The sequence below is a fragment of the Caretta caretta genome, chromosome 8 (assembly GCF_965140235.1).
Source record: "Caretta caretta isolate rCarCar2 chromosome 8, rCarCar1.hap1, whole genome shotgun sequence".
In the NCBI taxonomy this organism is placed as follows: Eukaryota; Metazoa; Chordata; order Testudines; family Cheloniidae; genus Caretta; species Caretta caretta.
In genome coordinates, this window is record NC_134213.1 from 46,630,188 (window position 1) to 46,647,520 (window position 17,333).

At 50.2% G+C, this 17,333-nt stretch overlaps 1 protein-coding gene across 1 annotated transcript; it reads right to left on the reverse strand.

The window, feature by feature from the left end:
- Positions 1-504: 504 nt before the first annotated feature.
- LOC125641823 (allograft inflammatory factor 1-like) lies at positions 505-11,310 on the reverse strand. Its single transcript, XM_048862328.2, has 6 exons — positions 11,234-11,310; positions 7,860-7,915; positions 4,591-4,657; positions 3,688-3,729; positions 2,161-2,323; positions 505-810 (listed from the first exon to the last, which is right to left on the reverse strand). Exons 2-6 carry the CDS (start codon positions 7,899-7,901, stop codon positions 639-641), a joined length of 486 nt encoding a protein of 161 aa, XP_048718285.1. The 5' UTR covers positions 7,902-7,915; positions 11,234-11,310; the 3' UTR covers positions 505-638.
- Between the last annotated feature and the right edge of the window lie 6,023 nt (positions 11,311-17,333).

Below are 17,333 nucleotides of genomic sequence, written 5' to 3' on the forward strand. Positions count from 1 at the left end.
CATGGAGGATCGGTCCATCAATGGCTACTAGCCAGGATGGGCAGGGATGGTATCCCTAGCCTTGGTTTGCTAGTAGTTGGGAATGTGCAACAGGGGATGGATCAATTGATGATTCCCTGTTCTGTTCATTCCCTCTGGGGCACTGTTGGAAGACAGGATACTGGGTTAGATGGAGCTTTGGTCTGACCCAGTATGGACGTTATGTTCTTGAACAACCTGAGTAAGAACAATGGACAAATACGATTCTAGGAGCTGACCTGAAAGAGCCCAGGTTTATACCAGGCTCTACCACTGACCTGCTGAGAGCTGGGATGAGTAACTGCACCTCCCTCTGGCTGTTTCTCTTGCCACCTGTCTGATTATGTCTAGATGGTAGGCTCTTTGGGACAGATACTGTCTTGTGTTCCTACAGCACCTTCCACAACAGGGCCTTTAGGCGCTGCTATAACGCCAGCAATCAGCAGTTCTGCTCTCCTGCTGCAGCAGCTCAGACATGCTACAGCGCACTGTTGCTAGGCAGCTCTTTATTGGGGAAGGTCTGAGCTGGATGCACTCTACCACAGGACATTTGATTTGCCTTCTCAGCAGACTTTCCAGCCTACGAAGCGAGTCAGTCTCCACATTCCTCAGGCAGCCGGCTAGGTCTCAGGGCAGCCATCAACTGGAGATGGGGGAGGTGGCGGCGGGAGAGTGGCAAGAGGAGAGGGGACTCCGGAGAGAGTGCATTCCAAGTAGGTTACATAGGGGCCAGCATCCATCAGGCTGGGCCTCTTCACCACTCCTCCTCCTTTCCCATTGTAGTGCATGATCCTGGCAGCAGAAAGAGTGAACAGCAGGACTCATGGCAAGAGCCAGGGGGAACCACCACTGACACATCCTAGCTCTTATCTTTATCCCCAGGTTACAGCTGGGGAAACTGAGGCACAGAAGGGCAGTGACCCAGCAGAGCACTGCCTTCAATACCCCTTATGAACAATTAGTTCCTGCCTAAGCCCACCTTTCTGTCTAAGGCTCCCCACGAAGAGGGAGGTTTGCTTTATCTGTGAAGGTCTTTGGATGACCAGCTAGACAGTCTCCCCATTCTCTCCCTCCACCCTTGATCTTTCCACTCAGGCAGGCCAGTTAAGTTGGAGTGGTTGGTGTCACCTCCAGCTAGACTGCACCAGTGGGCTGGGGCCAGAACATGGGCTGCAAAGACAGCAGGGGAATGGTCATACCTCAAGTGAGTGGTGAAGAGTCTCATGGAGACACATCACTGTATAGCGTGAAGCTGGGAATACCCCCGATGCCTCCACCCCTGGAACCTCAAGTTTGGGACCAAGTGACTAGATCCAGGCAGAGTCTGATTTTCAGCTATCGTTCCATAGTTTTGGGCTGTTCCACATCATTCAAATTCAATGGAGACCAGCTTCTGGCCCTGTTTATACGGCCAAGGAGCCACGGTGCTGCCCTCAGACATGTCCCCAAGTGCCATTCCCAGTAGAGTTCAGACACTGTGGTCCAGGTTTTGTCCTGACTCCTGCAAACTGCCCTGCTGACTTCAGTGGAGTTGTATGGGAAGAACGTAGCCTGCAATCTTTAGCCCTCCAGCCCATTGGTAAATGTGGCTAACCATTGACCTCAAATGGAGGATGGAGTAGGGTGACCAGATGTCCTGATTTTATAGGGACAGTCCCAATATTTGGGGCTTTTTCTTATATAGGCTCCTACTCCTCCTCACCCCCATCCCAATTTTTTACACTTGCTATCCGGTCAGCCTAGGAGGGAGGTCCGATTCCCTAGTCAGAATAAGTTGTTTTGCCTTGGTAGCACAGAGGTACTAAAGTTTGCCTATCAGAGTTGGGCCCCCAGCTTCTTGGGCCTGTTCCTTTAGCTGGTTAGTTACCCAGGGATCACCAAATGGACAGAAGTACAAGTTTTGCACAAGGTCAACTCTTCCACCCTCTCTACAACAGCTGTACCATGCTAGTGCCCAGATCCTGCAGCGACAGGTAGGTTAGAAATAGCTGCAGATCTCCCAGTAGCTCCTCTTGCCCTTTGTTGGAAGGCAACTGTCACCCAGGGAACAACCAAAGACAAATCAAATCCTTTTGACCAATTGCACATTCAGCTCCTTCCTCTGGCCCAAGCCTGGAGATGCAGGTATGCTTCCATACATACCGTTGGCACATGGTCGATCTGCGGCCCAGCATAACCATAGTGAAGTCCTTGTAAGGGATGGTGCTGCCTGTGTTCCCTGTGATTTCCTGGACCAGCGCCTTGAGCTCCAAGGGGTTTTGGAAAACCCCAAACTCCTGCAGTATCCTGCTCATCGTTGGATAGTCTGAAACAACACCAGACTCAGATATGGTCTGTATCACATGATCACAGGGGTTACAGATGGAAGAGACCTATTTGGTCATTTACCACATCCCCCTTCCCATCGCTGCTCCAGAACTGGTTCTGCATTACTCAGATGTGGGCCTGGAGAGTTTTGAGCAGCATCTACATTGAGCATAAGCCCAGAAGAAACAGCAGGGGTTGTTTTAGGTAGGTGCTTTACAATGAAGGAGAGAGCACTACAGAGTAGTTTCGGTGTTACTGGATTCCTTAGTCTAAGGAGTCAAAGCAATCTGATATAGTCTTCCAATCTGGGTAGTCCCCTACTGGCTTTAAGCAAATAGAGTGCAACTTGAACTCCAAGGTATCTACTCCCCACTTTTCACCCACAGGTTAAGGCTAGACCTTTGAAGGTGGCATGATCTCCCTCTCTGGTTCTAACACATCCTTCAAGTTCACAATTGTTTTTGTGGGAAAGAATGGGACTGTATATGTACTTCATGCATGTAGAGAGGCCATGCTCTCAGTCATCCAGGAGAGGCCATGTTTTTAGTCATCCAGGATTAGTCTACTGAAATGCAAAAGCACCATGGGCAGTGGGGGGTGGTGGAGAATTTCAGATTCAGCAACAGGAAGTTGTATAAGTGTGCAGCTGTAGCAGAGACTTTGGGACTGGCTACATCTCAGAGAGGCATACCAACCTCATGTGTGAGGATAAAGGCAGCCCACTGCCACCCCCTCAAAAGTGCCTCTTGAAAGTAGGTGGGAAATGACTCATTACCAGTAAGTCTTGCATCAGCTAGTCAAGGAAGCCATCCAGCAAGTACCTGAGCATGGCTTCAAAGTTCTTCCCATCTCAGGGCACCAGGCATTTTTCTCCCTTGTTAAGAAGCATTAAGGGACCCACTGGCACAGGAGAGCTGGGGGACCCACCTTTGTGCCCCTAGGATGGTAGCTGCCAGCCTCACCACTCAGTTACCATCAGCATGAGTGCTAAACACTAAGCACCAGAGACCTGATTCTCTGGCACCAAGTGAGATCTAGTTCTGGGGGAGGGGGAAGACTGAGGCAGGCAGTGGGATAGACTTAAGGTGCCCATGGGCACAAATAACCACCATTGGCATATTCTGCTTCCACACAGGGAGTGAGTATGGGGGGGAAGGGATCTTCTTGTGAAGGTCCAATGAGCTGCCTAGGGCCCCCACCCCTGTGAAACATGGGGATGTTCACTATTCTCGGATTCCACCAACACATGGACACATCAAACCCCAATAGTTGGGAGTGCAGCAGATGGGCCTTCAGATCTGGTCTGGCAGAGGAGGAGGAGGGAAGCAGCAGTCACAAGCAAAGAGTTAAGTGACAATTTACCAATTTCTCCTGTGCTTGTGGCATCATATCCCATAAACATGCCTAGGAGAGAGAGAAGAGTCATCATCCTGCCTACCAAGACTGAGTGCAGCATCAACTCATTGATTTACAGCAGTAGCCATTCTGCACGCATGTCCACGGTGACTGCCTCGTCACCTGCAGCGCCAACGTCCCCCACGCTCTGCAGGGGCCTGGCTGAAGAACGGGAGCTGTTTTCCCCAGGCTAGAGTCACTTAGTTCAAAATTTCTCAAGGGATTTTTTTTTTACCCCAAAAAAGGTTTTTTGTCCCCCGCCTCTCTTGCCACTGAAAGAAGAAGCCTGGCTTCACGTACACTATTTTCGTTTTTAAAGGCTAGATTTGACCCAGTGGCATCTGTAGGTCACGAATCAATTCAAACATAGCTCTTCAGGAGCATTCCCTCAGATTAGTTGGCTTCGCTCTCAAGTGTTTGATAATTTCATCTAGGCCTCTTTGATAACAAGAGCCAGATCCTGAGCTGGGATAAGCCAGCAATCAGCAGAACGGTGCCAGTTCACAGCAAATGAGGAACTGGCCCAAAGGCTGCGATGCCCCCACATCACCAGCACTTGCCAACTCAACAGTGAAGTTATTTTAACCAGGGGATAAAATCACGGGCTGCATTTGGCTTGTTCAACCTCAAGTCACCAGTTCCCCAGCGAGCAGGGTATGGCATTGGGGGCCAATCTCAACACAGGCTCTGTAGGTATTGACTAGTTCTTGGAGGGAGGGGAGTGGGATTAGAAGAGCATTTTGCACTGATCATTACACCTCCTGCTGCTTTAGCAACGTTCTCCCCTCCCCCAAGCCCAAACACTCAGCTGCATTTTTAGGGCGTTAAACCATTTCCTTCTCAGCTCCATTCTCCCTGGGACAGACTCACCCTTCAGCTGATCAAGCTTTGCCTGTAGATTTGGAATGTCTCGAAATGGTTCATCAGCCAGGTACTCCTGTCCGGGCAAGAGAGACGAGTTGGTCACCAGACCTGGCAATAGCTCACGTTAAGCAATGAGCAAATATCAGCACTCATGTAGGGGGCCATGGTGAAAACCTATCCAGGTGTCCTCTGGATCAGTCTATTTCAGTCCGGGGTATGCCATCTACCAGGACTCCTTCAGCCTGAACTCCAGCACCCCCTTCTATGCCAGGCCAGCTGTGAAATGCCACAGGCTGAAAATTTTTTAGCCATGAAGAGACTCCACACAAATACCTGGAATTACTATGAGGAATAATGACAAATTACAAAACTTTCTTCCTTGTGTTCTCCTGCTCTAGCCATTGGAAACTAACCACCACATGCTTCCCAGCTCATTGGCCCTGAGTTATCCCAAACCTCCCAGGGCTCAGTTAAGTTTGATGTAAGATTTCACTTTGCTTTTAGTCTTGCTCCCCTTTTTCAACCAAGAGGCAAGTCAAAGTTCAGGGGCCTGCCCCCCCCTCCAAGGGCATTCTAGAGGCAAACAGAAATTGACAGAGTCTGGCATTTTCTTGGACACAATCTTGTTTATTTACAAGGAATGTAGAAAGTCCTGCTTCTCTAAATGCAGAAGGGACCAAAATCAGGGAAGAACTTCTTTGCTTACAGGCCAATTCTCTTTATCCAGCCCCAGAAGCTCTCACTAGCATCTTGCAGGGTCATGCACTGTGCTTGTCCTTCCATCTCCCCCAGGGGCCAGGCCCAGCTGGTCCTGCAGAGTGTCTCTCAGGCAGAGATGGGGGAACTGAACCTGGGTATCCCATATTCCAGGTGACTGCTCTAACCCCTGAGCTAAAAGTTGGGGTCCTCTTCTAGCCAGATTCTGGCCAGGACCCGATGGGATAGGTGGCATCTGGGCACACCTTCCAGATCAGGCCCCACAGGTGAGAGAGGCAGAGGACCACCTCCCTTCTCTCAGTCTGTGCCTCGTATTAGCGCTCTAGGCATCCAGGTACCCACAGAGAGGCAGCAGCGCAGGCATCAAGGGAACTTCCCCCTGAAAATTCAGGTACCAAGTGAGTTCAGGCACCTGCAGGGTTTGGCAGCAGCCAAGTGGGGGTTTTGTGGACTGCAGAGGCACCCAAATACCATTGTGGATCTGAGCCTAAGTGACTTGCCCAACACGGCACAGGAAGTCAGTGACAGAGTGAGGGATTGAACCCAGGTCTCCCCATTCCCAGCCTTGAGCCCTACCCACTCAACTATCTTTCCTTTTCGGCCCCAGTTCCTACATCCCTCTTTATATCTGGCATTTGCGAGAGCTTAACATGAAGGGGGATCCATTAGACAGCCTCCGCTTCATAGATAACCTTATTATTTTACATGAGGAGAGCAGGGAGGTGATTTGACCTCTGTGCACATGGCATTTGTGAGAGCAGACCCAGAATATTGTCTGCAGTTGTGGGGGCCACATTTTAAAGAGGACATGGAAGTGTTGGAGAGGGTGCCAAAGAGAGCCACAAAAATGAGTCAAGGGCTGAAGAAAACACATGGTTAGACCTGTGTCCCTATTTCCAAATGGGAAGAGTCTGGCTCCAGCTGCCAGCCACTGTGTCTTGTTCTGCCTTTCTTGACTAGATTAAACAGCTCCGTAGTCCCTGGCGTTTTCTCCCAAGGAAGGTGCTTAGGCACTGTAATCAGGTCACCTCTTAACCATCGTTTTGATCAGCTAAATGCAGTGAGAGATGGAAGAGCTCAATCAAAGGAGGGTTAACAACCACTAGAACAAACTCTCCACTTCTGGTAGTCTAGCTGCATTTCTGGAGAAGATGCTGCAGCCATTCAAGTTCATGGCTCAATATTGGGGGAACCGTGGGAAATCTAAGGACCCAACAAAAGGCCAGAATAGATCACCCAGTGGTCCCTGCTGGCCTTGAGTGCTGTGAAATGGGAGAGAAGGCCTGTCACTTTAAGAGGCTGTGGAATAGGAAGGCAGCTCATGGCAATGGGCCTGAAGCCACGCCCCAGTCCTCTGGAAGGCCACCCACACTTTGGGAACATCTGGATGCCATCTGAATGGCAGGACTTGGGCCCATTCCTTATTACCAGCATACACCTCCACTAGGGCTCATTCCCCCATTATACAGAGAGACCTGCACAGCAGCAGACCATAGCAGAGCCTCATTTCATGCATGTGGAGGCTTCTTGCGGCTGCTGACAGTGCTCATTTACCAGGCTTTCCAACTAAGTCACTTGGGGAGCAGGGCTTCCATGAACAATGTTGGTACAGAAGTAAAACTTCGCCGAGCTCACAGCTGGCCAACAGCTGTGTTTCTATTGCTGACTGCCTCACAGGTCAATAATGGAGCATGAAATGGTGTGAGCCAATTAGAGCACATATGCAAATATCTGCATCCTGATTGGCTTAAAGTCAATTTTCTACTCATCGCTAGCATTTCTAGGGCCTCCTCTACCAGAATAGCTAATGCTAACTTTCTGGACCATGAACTTTGCCTCCTAATGTATTGGTTATAGCTCCTGGGGACAAGGAAGCTACATCACAATGCGGTGAAGAATGTATTCAGCACCTACATAATACAGAGAGACTCAATTCCACTCTCATTTACACCAGCCAGAGTTACTCCAGGGTAAGAGAAAGTAGAATCAAGTCTTTTTCTTAGCTTCACTTCATGATTTGCTTTCCCTCAAGGTGTCTATTGACATTAGCCAGTACATATGCTTTTGTTTAATAAATCTTCTGGTGTATTACAGTTGAGAAGAGACAATAATTAACAGACGTGTATGAACGGGGGGACATGAGCTGGCATGGCATCAATGAGAATTCTACTAGCATATGGGAGAGCACAAAAGGTTTTTTTCCGGTGCTAGAGATTAGCTGAAATCCCTTGGCAAGCAGTTCATGTGCTTTCTACATTATCTAAAATGCATCTTAGCACAAGAAGATTGCAGAGAAATTCCCTCAGGATGATAATCTTAATGAAATAGGATTTTTTTTTTTGGGAGAGTGAATTTTTATCTTACCTTCTTAGTAACTAAGAAGGTCACTAAGTTGATGACAAAAAGGCAAAGTACAGACCACTTTATCATAGTCTGAAGACTCAGGAGTCCTTGATTTCATCTACTTTTTGTTTGTTGGTTTGTTTTTTATTATTAAATCTTGTGTTCCTTATATAAAGGAAGTACATGGTAAAAGCTAGAAAATTTACTGCACCTACCTTGTTAACTAGACAAAATTCTTTCTCCTGTTTCTCCTGCATGTCATGATCCTTTGCTACAATACACACATGAGAGAAAATTTAAAAAAAACAAAGCCTAAAAAATGTTAAAACCCAACAGAAAATTTAGTTTTTACCAGCCATTTTTTCCTTGCAAAAGAACGAACAACTCTGTTAGCTTAACTGAGCACCCTCCCCTTTATACACTTCAGTAGCTGGCTTGACTTTGGCCTGTGCTAATTGGAGGGATTTGCCTAGTTGAAAGGCAGCTGTCACATTAAGCATGCCAGAGTTAAACTGAGGCAACTGAGAATAACAGAAGCAGGGGGGACAAGGCCCTTAGCATGATGCATATCAGCTGTTTGCTCTTCATGGGTTGCAGTGTTGTAGGGTCCCAAGATATCAGAGCGACAAGGGAGTCACTTAACTCACATAATTGTGTACTTGGTTATGGAAGAGCGACTAGCTCTGGCTAGTCGAGGGGCATCTGAGAGATACTTTAAAAACATTGCAGGGGGTTTTATCATTTAAAGCATGCGCGTGAAATGTTGGGACATAGCTGCAGTGTGTGTTCGGGCTAACAGGGGTAGGGTATGGAGGCTGGGAGAGGACAGCATTCAGTGGGCTGTTAGTGGAAAACCCCTTGCATGTCAGGCAGCGGAGCAGCTATTGCTTTGTCTGTTAAGCTCTGCCTGGGTTAGGAGGGCTGGTTATACTCCAGAGGCACCAGCCAAAGATCAAGGCAGCAGCAGTGCGCTAGTTGCTGTACAAATACATAGTAAGAGACAATTGCTGCCCTGGAGAGCTGCTGTAGACAGACATCACCAGCAGGAGGCAGGGCTGCACAGAGGGATTCTGGGGGCCCAGGGCAAAATCTGAACCTGAGGATCCCCACCCTTCCCAGAATATTACCACTGAGGTGGGAACTGGAGCTCTGTCATTAACACCCACCCACCTATCAGAATGATCACAAGGAATGTTGGTTGGATTTCGTTGGTGCGATTCTGTGTTGGGAGCTCGCACAGGTGCGTGACAGAGGCCCAGCCAGAAGGCAGTTTTGGGCAAGCGGTGTGCAAAGCCCCACAATGCAGACCGGGGGCCAATCCCTGCTCTCAGTCGCTGCAGGGTAAATTGGGAGTAGCGTGGGGGACATCAGCGATGCTGCTCCGGAGGTACACAGGTGTGGCTCAGAGCCGGGGCTGGGATGTCATGACTTTACCATGTGATGAGGGGCTCAGAACCTTCTGCCACACGTGTTGTGGAGGGAGCTGACAGCTTGGACTGGAGCAAGCGGTAGAGAGAACACCTATCAGTCTGGGAGGGCAGCTGTGTGGCATTTGGGTCTCCGCAGCCCCTTGCGTGGGGTGAGTTCGTTTCTGTTCTGTTGTTACCAGGGAGAAATCAGCTAGGGCCAGTGTGGCGAGCGAGGGGTGATACAGCGGCCCCAGCATCAATGCTCTGAGGGGGTAAAAATCCCCAGACCCACTAAGTCACACTCACCGCCAGGAAATCTCTCTCTTTGGGGCCAGGATGCACTTCACAAGGGTCAGCAGTTAGCTGCACCCACACTAAACACTACAGAAAGCCATAGCTAGGGGAGGCTGGGGAGGTGCAGGGTACAAAGGGTTAATGATGCAGTTTAGAGCCAAAGGAAGGTTCAGTGTGTTCCCTGCATGGAGGTGGGTGGGCCCTGTGCTGGAAGAACGTCCCTGTCTCCAGAAGGAGGCTGGAGCATGGATGAGGTCTATGAGGCTGCTAGTGCTGTGTTGAGGTGGGTTTGATCCCACCGATGAGCTGCATAGGGGGATAATGGCAGAGGTGGTGAGACCTTTTCTTGGGGAATGTGGGGCAGTTCCAGAGCAAGATGTGAGCAGAGGGGCGGGGACTGTGTTTCCCGAGAGATTAGAGTGTTCCACGAGCTAAGGAAGTAGGAAGGCACGTGTCTTTTCAATCCCACCCATTCAAAGGAAGAGGCAGGCATGGCTGGATCCTACCCTGGGAAGACAGCAGAGCAGTCCATGCCATAATCTGAATAGCCCCAGACTGACTGGTGAGTCATTACCCTATCCTGAGGTCCCACATATTCTACGATACCAGCAAATATTGCTTAGCAAAGCCAGAAAGGGCGTGGAGGCAGACAGGCCTGGTTCTCCACTTGCCTGCCTAGTGCATGGGGTCAGCATGCAGCTCTTTTAGCTGTGGTGTGGAGAATGCCTCCTGGGCTCACCTTGCAGACCCACCTGAGCTGGGATGAGAAGGGGACTGGTGCCTTGTAACACAACTGGCCTGAGCTGTGCTCTGGCCTGGGCGTGGGGTGCACGCACAGTGCTGGGTAGGGAGTAGAGCATGTACGTTTCTGTGCAGGGAGATGGGGATACGCCCCGACTGGCATGTGAAACTCCAGCAGGCCATACTCTCTCTCTCTCTGCATGCTGGGGGCTTGGCCACTCAGGGCAGCGAGGTGGAAACAGACCCTCGGAAGTGCCGCGTGACCCATTTCTCTTTCCCCCCACAGGCCGGGGAGCAAGGAGCTGAGACGCAGACGTGAGCTGATCACGGCGGTGAGGGACGGAGGGAGATGCACTGGGACACCTGCCATGGTTCCCCCTTGTCCGGGTCCCGCCAGCCATGCTGCCTCCTCCCGGGACCCAGGTTCCTCCCTGCGAGCGCTGGGGGAACAGCCTCCATTGCCCAGCAGATTCACGCTTCACCCGCTGGGCCGCAGGACATGCCCTCACCGGGAGCTGCTGGCTCAGGTTGACCGGAGTCCCACTTCCCCTGTCCCTGCAAGCTGTGCTTTCTACAACCGGCCCCTGAATACACCCCCTCTGGTGGGGCCATGGGCTCAAGTCATGGCGAGGCCCATGCCTCCCGCCGCAGGAAGTCGCTTTGTCTACTCCATGGCCAGGCCTGCGCCCACATTGTCCCACGTGGATCAGAGCTGTACGCCTCCTCTCTCCACCAGCTGGGCCTTCTACTCCAGGGATCAGAGCTTGTCCCCTCCCTGGGAGCCGATGGAGCGAGCTAAGCAGAGCCCCGCACTGCCTGTGCCCAGATGCTACGCGGTGTACTCCATGGACAGGAGCTCAGTGCCTTACCTGGCCCCGGGGGCTCCAGCTGGCCGGAGCCCTGCTCTGCCTTTGCCCAGGACTTATGCTGTTTACTCTCTCGAGCGGACCTTGTTTTCTCACCTGGACTCCTCAGTGCAGCCTGGGCTGGGATCCTCTTCTGTCCCAGTCAGCTGTGCTGTTTATTCCATGGACAGCCCGTCTCCCAGCCCAGCCCCACTAGCTCAGCCTTCTCCCGACTCCCCTCTATTCCCACCGCTTCTGCTGGCGGTGTACTCTGCAGGCCAGAGGTGCTGTCCCCCTCACCTGGAACTGCTCTCGCAGATTGACCGCAGCTGCACTCCCCCGGTCCCAGCCAGCTGTGCTGTCTACTCTCGGGACGCTCCACTTGATCCTTTGTCCGGATGGCTTGCGCCAAGCACTTAGCCCCGGGGGCCGTGCTGGCTAATCGCTGGAGCAGCACCTGGCTCCTCAGCTAGACCCGTCAGTTCCCATTCCTCTGACTCACCAGGCTTCCTTCCTGCCCTTCTGTTCTGACCTGGCCCAGGCTCCCCTGGCCGTGTGGCACCGTGCACAGCCTGCAGTTCCCCTCCCAGAGGGACTTTCCTCACCTCCTGACGCAACTCTCCTGCTTCAACCTCAGCACCTCAGAATAAAGCAAGAGCAGCTTGCCAGTGGGCTCCACTGCCTCTCGGGTGTTCTCGGTCTCCCACAGGGTGCTGGCGGGGCCCCCACTGGATCCTAAGCTTCTAGTGATCCACAGAACAGGGCAAACGAACCAGGTCTTCTGCCCCCTCCCCGCCCTTCTAATGGCCTCATCCAGACCTAGCAGGGCCACAAGAGGGTCACACTGTCACCAGGTCCCAGTCAGTCCTTAGGTGTCTCTGCTGGGAAGCACCAGGTGTGCCGTGGGGTTAGTGATGTGACCACCTGGCCCGCAGAGATAAATAGAACTCGGAGCCATCACTGCATTTCACCCAGGGCCCCGAATGCAGAGCAGCTGGGGGTGATGGGGGGCTTGACTGCCCGGGGCTGGATTTCGAACAATGGCCTAAGGGGGAATGGCTCCCTAAGCTAGCAAGGCCTTTGACAAGGCCTCCAACACACCTGGCGTAATATCCGCCCAGAATGCTTTGCCAGTCCTGTACGCCTCAATCGGCTCCCTAGTTAGAGGTGTTCACAGTAGCCCAGTAAGCCACATAAGGGGGTCTCTTCCCACTGGCAGAGTGCCCCAAGATAAAGTTATGGCAGGAGGTGAAAATGGAGAAGGGAGGAGTGTGAGAACAGAGAAGGCCTCAAGGGAGAAGGAGAACTAGGGGCATGGCCACTGGTTGGGCTAAAATAACGGCGATTCAGAGAGTTTCTAGGTGAACCGTTGCCCTCTACTGAATTGAAACAGAACTGTCCAGTGGATATCATAGACCATGTACTGCTAGACATGAACAAATGGAGATTCTCCCTTGAGCGGAGGTGGTGGGGACAGGGGCATGATTTTAGAGCAAATAGGCCTGAGGCCTAACAGTGCTGCAGCTGTGAAGTTTCAAGCAGTTGCAGTGACCTCTCTGCAATTGCTTGCTGGCAACAGATCCACTGCAGTAACAAAGACAAACCTTTGCCCCCCAAATGGCTCGAGTGCTGAAGCTGCGTGAGCCATCACAAATGTTTGGGTGACTTTTTGGAACCTCTGCACAGCTTAGGGCCGATTCAGAGACAGGTTTTGCACTGGTTTTTTGGATGCAGTTATGCTGGTACGGCCAGGTAACTGATGGGAACTAGCAATCGCGACACCAGCACCTGTAAGGCAGCGTTGCTGCGTCCCCAGTAAGGTTTCCAAGCTGACGTAGGTCAATCAGTACAAACACTGGCTCTGTCTCCACTGCATTGCAAACCCGGGTCTGGACAATTGCTGGACCTCACTGCTATGCTAATGCGTCCACACTGCACTGTGAAGCCTTTCTGACTCGAGTCTGTGGTTTGAGCTGTGTCCCTACTGCAAAATGACAGGGCTTGGACCTGAATCTCGGCACAACTCAGGCTCTGACACCCCACCTCACCAGCAGGAGCCCAGTCAGGCTGATTTGCATGTGGACGGAAGTCAGACTTAGGCTCAAACCTGAATCAGAACCCACACTTGATGTGCAGTGCAGACATACCCTCTCTGTCTAAAGCAGCCCTTCATTTCTTTTGGCAACAGGAATTCTCAGGTCCCAAAGATTTCCAGCCTGGCCCCTAGCTTGGCTCAGCATCTTCTGGTGCCAGTCAGCTGGCTGCTCACAGCCAATTGTTTGGACCTGGAGACTGTATTGAGGGGTGCAAGCAGAACAGATGGCTTTGCTACCTGCTAAGATACTTCCAGGGCCCCCACAACCCACAGTATCTGAGTGTGTATCTTTAACGTATTTCCTCTCACATCATCCCTGTGAGGTAGAACAGTACTGTTATCCCCTTTTGAAAGCCAGGGACCAAGGCACAGAGACCCCAAGGCCTGGATCCTCAAAGGTATTTCGCACCTAATGCTCAACTGAAGGGTTAGGTACCTACCTAGCTCAGGGCCTGGGCCTTAATGATTGACCCAGCAAGAGACACTGTGGCCTACTGCTGGTGCTGCAACCCACGGGAAGCCTGTTGCCAAGCCAGCAATTGAGCCTTTGTCTCCCTAACTAGAATGTGATCCTTCCTCACTCTAGAAGACTTGAACTCACCATACAATAGTGCTGCTCAGGTTCAAAGGCCGCAGCCTGTGGCCAGGAGCCACTCAGTTACTGTTGCTAAGCCCACACAATTAGATTTACTGCCATACTTAGGGGTCTCTTCCCTAGATCTGGTTTCTGACTCTTTAGCCTGACAAACCTCAGCTCCTGCAATGGGAACGCATCTCAAGGTCTATCACTGTGCAGGAGCAATAACTGCTTTGTTCAGCAAGGGTCCCTACGCCACAGCAACCAGCAGAGTAAATGTACAGCAAACTGGCAAACCTGCAAGGGTAGAGATTTGCAATGTCAAGAGGCCTCCATTTCCTGGGATCACTATACAGAGTTGCTTTGCACTCTTATGTACTACCCACCATGTCTAGTTGGCAGCTGGTGTCAAGTGGAGTGCCCCAGGGGTCGGTCCTGGGGCTGGTTTTGTTCAATATCTTCATAAATGATCTGGAGGATGGTGTGGATTGCACTCTCAGCAAATTTGCGGATGATACTAAACTGGGAGGAGTGGTAGATACGCTGGAGGGCAGGGATAGGATACAGAGGGACCTAGACAAATTGGAGGATTGGGCCAAAAGAAACCTGATGAGGTTCAATAAGGATAAGTGCAGGGTCCTGCACTTAGGACGGAAGAACCCAACGCACAGCTACAGACTAGGGACTGAATGGCTAGGCAGCAGTTCTGCGGAAAAGGACCTAGGGGTGACAGTGGACGAGAAGCTGGATATGAGTCAGCAGTGTGCCCTTGTTGCCAAGAAGGCCAATGGCATTTTGGGATGTATAAGTAGGGGCATAGCGAGCAGATCGAGGGACATGATCGTCCCCCTCTATTCGACATTGGTGAGGCCTCATCTGGAGTACTGTGTCCAGTTTTGGGCCCCACACTACAAGAAGGATGTGGATAAATTGGAGAGAGTCCAGCGAAGGGCAACAAAAATGATTAGGGGTCTGGAACACATGATTTATGAGGAGAGGCTGAAGGAGCTGGGATTGTTTAGTCTGCAGAAGAGAAGAATGAGGGGGGATTTGATAGCTGCTTTCAACTACCTGAGAGGTGGCTCCAGAGAGGATGGTTCTAGACTATTCTCAGTGGTAGAAGAGGACAGGACAAGGAGTAATGGTCTTAAGTTGCAGTGGGGGAGGATTAGGTTGGATATTAGGAAAAACTTTTTCACTAGGAGGGTGGTGAAACACTGGAATGCGTTACCTAGGGAGGTGGTAGAATCTCCTTCCTTAGAAGTTTTTAAGGTCAGGCTTGACAAAGCCCTGGCTGGGATGATTTAATTGGGGATTGGTCCTGTTTTGAGCAGGGGGTTGGACTAGATGACCTCCTGAAGTCCCTTCCAACCCTGAGATTCTATGATTCTATGATCTCACCAGTTGGCCATCTATTTGTGACTCCTGGGTGCTGTACAAATGGGCTGCTCTTGCTGTAATCAGTGGGTAAGGCCACAACTTCTAGCAGAGGCAATTCTTCAGGCTGGCCTGACTGCTGCTGACGAGGGGCAGCTTTAGCCAAGAGTGAGCTGCGTTCAAAGGTCAGAACATTTGGTTATGGGTCTGCTCAGCCCCGTGGCCCTTTTTAAAAGCCAACCACCTGTAACACGGACAGTGGCACTACGGTTGGTGAAATTTTCAGAAGCACCTAAGTGAGTTTGGAGGCAGAAGCTCTAGAATAGACTTCTGCCAGCACATCTATGTCAGTCCGGGGCACAAGCAGAAGCTGCTAGCATAGGCCCAGTTATATCAGCATAGCTTTTACCGGGATAGCTCATTTCACTCCTGGGGGGTGGCGATGGGGGTGGTTTACTATTCAGGTACAAAACATAGCTTTGCTGGTATGGCTGCATCCACACTAGCCATACTTTGTCAGTTTAAAACCTTGGTATAATTAAGTGCTCCTCGTGTAGACGTAGCTGACGTAACTGAAATCAAAAGCAGGGAGAAATTCACACCCCTACCTGTTAAAATCACACCACTGTTAAACCAGTCACACTCCTACCTCTTAAAGCTATGCCAGCAAATGCCTAGTGTAGACTCAGTTGTACTGACAGAGAAGTCCCTTTGCCAGCATAGCTTTTTTTTTTTTTTTTTCGGGTGGGAGCTTCATTTGCAAAAATACTTTCTTTGCCCATATAAGCTATGTCTCAACAAGGAGGGTGTGTGGGTATAACTGCACTGGGCAAACCCTTTTGTATGGAGACAAGGCCTTTGGTCTCCTAAGAATCTGCAATGACAGGATTTTTAATCTGATCGTTTGCGACCACGGTTGCTTGCAATCCCCATGGCTGAACAGGACATACCTACTTACATATGTTTCAAAGGTGTAAGTAGCAGGAGGAAGAGCTGTAGTACACCACTCCTCTTTTTGTCTGCTGGTTATTGCATCTTTAGCCCCTACTGCTGTAGGCCTACTGAAGTGCTGGCTCTTCTTGTCAGTTACATGCCCCTCTTTCAGCGCTCTGCATAGGCTAAACTTCCTGCTCCTACTTTAACTCTTTCCAAGCCATTGCCTTCAGTCTGGGTCCTTTTGGGTACAGGGAAGACCAATCCTTCCATACACTTTCCCCTGGTACCCCAACATGGTGTAACAGAACAGGCCATCAGCTTCTGCAAAAGCAGCTGCTGAAATCTTGCTATTGGCTTATTTCTTAATTTTGCAGTTTGGTCACATTCTTGGGAGGCAATGGGCAGTAAGATAAATCGATACATTTTCAGGTAATTGGTATGAAGCAAGGGCACACTCTAGTGGCCAGTTAAAGAACATACACGTTTAACTAATTTACTATCATTTTAGGGATGCATTCCCAACCATTTCACTTAATTACCTTGTGTTTCAGATACCAGTTCCATCTGGCTGTCTGCAATGGAGGGAAGGATGTTGCAACTTGCAGGGTAAGGGGGATGAACATCTTGGCAGTCAGACACCATGCTGAAGACTACATTAGAAACACTAAGAATGAACAAAGCTTCTGGGTTTAAAGTGAATATTTGCTTTATACTCCTAGCAAGGGCTTCCAAAGGTGTCATCCAATGGCACATTTTCATGCATTTAAGGTAGATTGTGTAGTGGCGAACTGGCTGCCGGAATGTAGAAAACCTTCATATTACAGCAGCTTGGAGAAATGAAGTAAGTAATGTAGTTGGAATTTTTGTACTTCTTTTACTAGTCTTGAACATGTGTTTATATCGCGACCCTCTCCTGCTTGACCTGGCAAATCATGATCTTGTGTTTAATAGTCCGTCACTATGAATATGACTGCAGTATCTGGATGACCACAATTGTCGTTATAAACATATGATGACCTGATCTCTATGGCAGTCAAAGGAATTCTCCCCTCCTATTTTACTCCATGAAGTGGACAATTGCCCAGAAGCATTATGGGAGATTTACTTCATGCTCTTAAGCATCAGATATTAGCCAGTGCTGGAGGCAAGATACATGAAATGATAAACTAAGAGTCTGATCCAGTATGGCTAAACTATGTCCCATTAGCTCTTCACTGTAGGATTAATAGGAGAGAAATGTACTGTGAGGGAGGCAAGCCTTGTTCACCATATATAAGTTGTTTTAGAAATTCAACTGCTATAAGTTTTCTTCTTAAAGCATAACGTATGCCATCCATACAGCAAGAGTGATACTTCACACATTCTTTTTTGCCTGTAAGCATGTAGACTAATGGTTTATAAAATTACCAGGATAC

Bases quoted from the DNA above. Each gene is read 5' to 3' on its own strand.
- LOC125641823 (XM_048862328.2), bottom strand. From the start codon at position 7,901: ATGCAGGAGAAACAGGAGAAAGAATTTTGTCTAGTTAACAAG. The intron at 2,324-3,687 runs GTAAATTGTCAC...GTGTTGTTTCAG, and splicing joins CACAAGCACAGGAGAAATTG to ACTATCCAACGATGAGCAGG. The intron at 811-2,160 runs GTATGTATGGAA...TTCTGCTGCCAG, and splicing joins AGATCGACCATGTGCCAACG to GATCATGCACTACAATGGGA.